At 43.0% G+C, this 3,650-nt stretch overlaps 1 protein-coding gene across 1 annotated transcript; it reads left to right on the top strand.

Moving 5' to 3' along the window:
• The first annotated feature begins 112 nt into the window (after positions 1-112).
• Positions 113-1,409, top strand: dctpp1 (dCTP pyrophosphatase 1). The gene has a single exon (XM_033625219.2). The coding sequence runs from the start codon at positions 215-217 to the stop codon at positions 758-760; it is 546 nt and encodes a 181-aa protein (XP_033481110.1). The 5' UTR covers positions 113-214; the 3' UTR covers positions 761-1,409.
• The last annotated feature ends 2,241 nt before the right edge of the window (positions 1,410-3,650 follow it).

Here is a 3,650-nt window from a genome sequence, read left to right as displayed (position 1 = left end):
GGAGTTGTAGTTTTTTAAAGTGACATTTTATATGTGTAACAACGCCGCTCGTTTCAAAGTAAAACTACAAAGCCCAGCCTTGGTGAAATTCCGGCTTCCGACACGAGTGGCGTCATTTCCGTTTGGACTACTGGCGGGACTTCTTCGCGTGGTAGTTGCTGAGCAGGTAGTTTACAGACTTTTCCACAGGCACCGCTAGTTAAAACCATAAAACATGATGGCTACAAACGGAAAGGGCGCCCGTGGATTAAATGGTGATGACACATCGGTGTGTTTAAATGGCGGCAATGATGTTTTTGCCAACAAGCCACACTCCGCTGTGTTGAACGGAGCAGCCAAGGCGGCACCGGCCAGGCTGCAGAACGGAGGCACCGGGGCGGAGAGGTTCACCTTCAGCCCCGAGCCCACCATTGAGGACATTAGGCGGATGCAGGCTGAGTTCACGGACGAGCGGGACTGGAATAAGTTCCACCAGCCCCGCAACCTGCTCCTGGCGATGGTCGGCGAGGTGGGCGAGGTGTCAGAGCTCTTCCAGTGGCGGGGGGAGGTGGCCGAGGGCCTGCCGGACTGGACCGAGTTTGAGCGGGAGCAGCTGGCGCACGAGCTCAGCGACGTCATGATCTACCTGGTGGAGCTGGCCGAGAAGTGTCGGGTGGACCTGCCTCAAGCGGTGCTTCGTAAAATGGCCCTGAACAGACTGAAGTACCCCGCCAGCAAGGTGCACGGGTCGGCCAAAAAGTACACAGAGTACAAGGACTGAGTTTGGGTGATCAGAGATGTCAGTGAGGAGACTCTGGTTGCAGTGACTGCTGGAGCTGGTGCTCACTTGACTGACAACATGCTGCAGTTTATTACGACCTACTACTGAACGTTTTATCCCTGGGTTCAGTGGCTTTATCTGGGCTGACTTGTTACATATGAATGCTCTTAACTTGTGTGTGTTGTCTGTTGATACACATTTGTGAGCCTGGCTGCCTACATATGCAACGTCTCCTTTAGTAGGTGAGGCACTTGGGGAATCCTGCATGCTGGCTTTTATTGAGGTTAACTTTTAAATTCTGTTTTTACTCTTTCAATCATTGATGTGCCTGAGTGAATTTGCTGAAACATATTCCTGTTGCGGAGTGCCTTTTGGGGAGTATTTACAAGAATATGTTTCTCACTGAACAGTTTTACAGCTTGCCTCTGGTTTAAGAGTGTGACAGAGTGGATTGGAAAATTGGTGGAGAGTTGAAGCGGATGATTATTGTCCTGACTGTTCCTGACAAAAGAGTAATTGTGGACAGATTTTGTGTTATTAGGTTTTTGATTCATCATCATTTCCCATCAGGGTTGGATGAACTCCTCCTCTGTTTTGTTCACATCACAACTGTCACATTTTTTTCCTGAAGTAAAAATTGCTTTTATTCTGCCTGGTGGTTTTAAGTTTTTTGTCATTCTGTCAAAAATGGTTGTGACGGGAGCTTGGGTCTTTTTGCTATATGCATACACAAGAGCCTTATAGACATTTGCACTCACTTACCAGTTTATTAGGTACACTTAGCTGAAAATAATGATCTAGTAATAGAACAGCCTTGAAGTAAATCCTAATTTCATGATGTTTATAATGATCATCTTATGTTGAAACTTTTTAGGGAGGTTTTGTTTAAATTTTATGATCATTTTAGAGGCTATAGTGTGTGAAAAATGAATTGTATTGCATTTTATTGAGTGACATTTCTAACACTTTACCCTCATTGATAGAAATGTGCCGTCCTAACATCCCTTTGCAAGATTCAGCATTATTGGGTTTCCTGGAAATGACTAAAGTGAAAGCCGTAGTTCTTAACTTTTATAAAATAACGTTTATGTTACATTTGCCTAATCTGTCACTACGTCCACACAGCAGTACATGATGATCTGTGAAAAAATCATGTTCCTTTGCCTCCTCGTATTGCTTATAAAAGCCTTACTACAGGTGAATAAAGACAACAAAGCAGAGCAGAGGAGTCTCTAACACAGCTGTCACTCATGTCACTCACTGCGGTAAATCTGTCAAACTAGGCAACACTGATCAAATATGAATCAGGATTCTGTTACTGCTTTACCGAGCTCTTGCCTGTTTTCAGAAACATATCTTAGTATACTGTTTAGATGTAACGAGAGAAAGTTTCGGTGTTTGGTGCATCACTTGACTGTTTCTCACATGAGTCCGGAACTTTCTCATTGTACAGCTAAACGGTACACTAAAATATGTTTCTGAGAACATTTGATACAAGAAATAAGCAAAGAAACAGAATCTTGATTCATATTTGATTAGCGCTGCCCAGTTGACAGTTTGATCAGAGTTTACGAGCAGTGAGTGACACAATCGACAGTTACATTAGAGACTTCTTGACTCTGACTGGTTGTTTCCGTGATTTGCAGGAGAGTATGTGGTGCAAATGCCATTAGAGGCAATAGGAAAAAGAGGAGGGGAACAATTTTTTTTTCACAATGTGTCTCATTTAATACTTTGTAGATCTAGTGACAGTTTTAGGAAATACAACAAAAAGCTATTTTCAGAGTCACCAACTGTAGCATTAAAGGCCCAGTATGTAGGATTTAGGGTGCTCTATTGGCAGCAATGGAATATAATATTCAGAATTATGTTTTCATTTGTGTATAGTCACCTGAATCTAAAAATTGTGTTTTTGTCAGCTTAAGCCCAGCTCAGACCAAAGTTTCAATAAGACAAGTTGAAACAGGGACCTACTTGCAATGCGCCGTCCTGCAACATTCTAAAAACCTGCCGGTTTACTCCAGGCCGATGTGGAAACAGGTGACGAGCTTTACATTGTAAAACCAGCCGCCGGCAGTTTGACCAGCTGAGTTGCAGGTGACACCATCAGCTGGCTTGAGTTGAGCTAAGACTGCTCTAAAACTGTTTCGTCTCGTTGTGAAATCCTTGGTCTGAACTGGGCTTTGGAATAAGCTGTTTATATCTATATACAGAGCGAGTCCTCTGGTGGTCTCCATGGAGTCTGCCATGCTGCAATGCCACATTTCTACAGTCTCCTAGAACAAACCAAACACTGACTCTAGATAGGGCTTTACACATTTTTACATTGCAGTGAAGGTCATCCTATGTTCCACATGCTTAGAAAGGAAGGGATGAGAGGAGCAATATTCAGATTGTTGCAATCTGTAACCTCACCACTAGATGCCACTAAATCCAACACACTGGTCCTTTAAATATAATAGATCATTATTAACTCACTATGATAGATGGTCCACATTTATTTTGAACTTTTACTCAAAAGAATTTCAGTTTCGCCTCTCATTCAATCAATGGGCTACAATGCAGGCATGCCTAACTGTAAGGAGAGTTTAAGGGCTCAGGTCTTCTGGAGGTTTGGAAGAGCTGGGAATTAAATTACCAACCTAATGATTAGTGAACAATGTGCTCTACCTCCTGAGTCTACAAAGAGGGCAGGTAACGATTTACCTGGAGCTTCATTTGTACCTATCATTGTTAAATCAGCAGGAGATAGTAGGGAAAAATTAATAGCGTTGAGTTTACTCAACCGATATATTCCACCTGGAATGAAACTTTGATGAACCTTGAGAAGCAAAATACATCTCTGTGTGCTGAGGGAGGGGCATTCAGTGTAACGCAGTGATGAAAACGC

The sequence above is a fragment of the Epinephelus lanceolatus genome, chromosome 3, assembly GCF_041903045.1.
Source record: "Epinephelus lanceolatus isolate andai-2023 chromosome 3, ASM4190304v1, whole genome shotgun sequence".
Lineage (NCBI taxonomy): Eukaryota > Metazoa > Chordata > Actinopteri > Perciformes > Serranidae > Epinephelus > Epinephelus lanceolatus.
Note: the sequence above shows the minus strand (reverse complement) of the source record. Positions and strands in the feature narration are given on the sequence as shown.

Coding starts and splice junctions, on each gene's coding strand:
- dctpp1 (XM_033625219.2), top strand. CDS start 215: ATGATGGCTACAAACGGAAAGGGCGCCCGTGGATTAAATGGTGATGAC.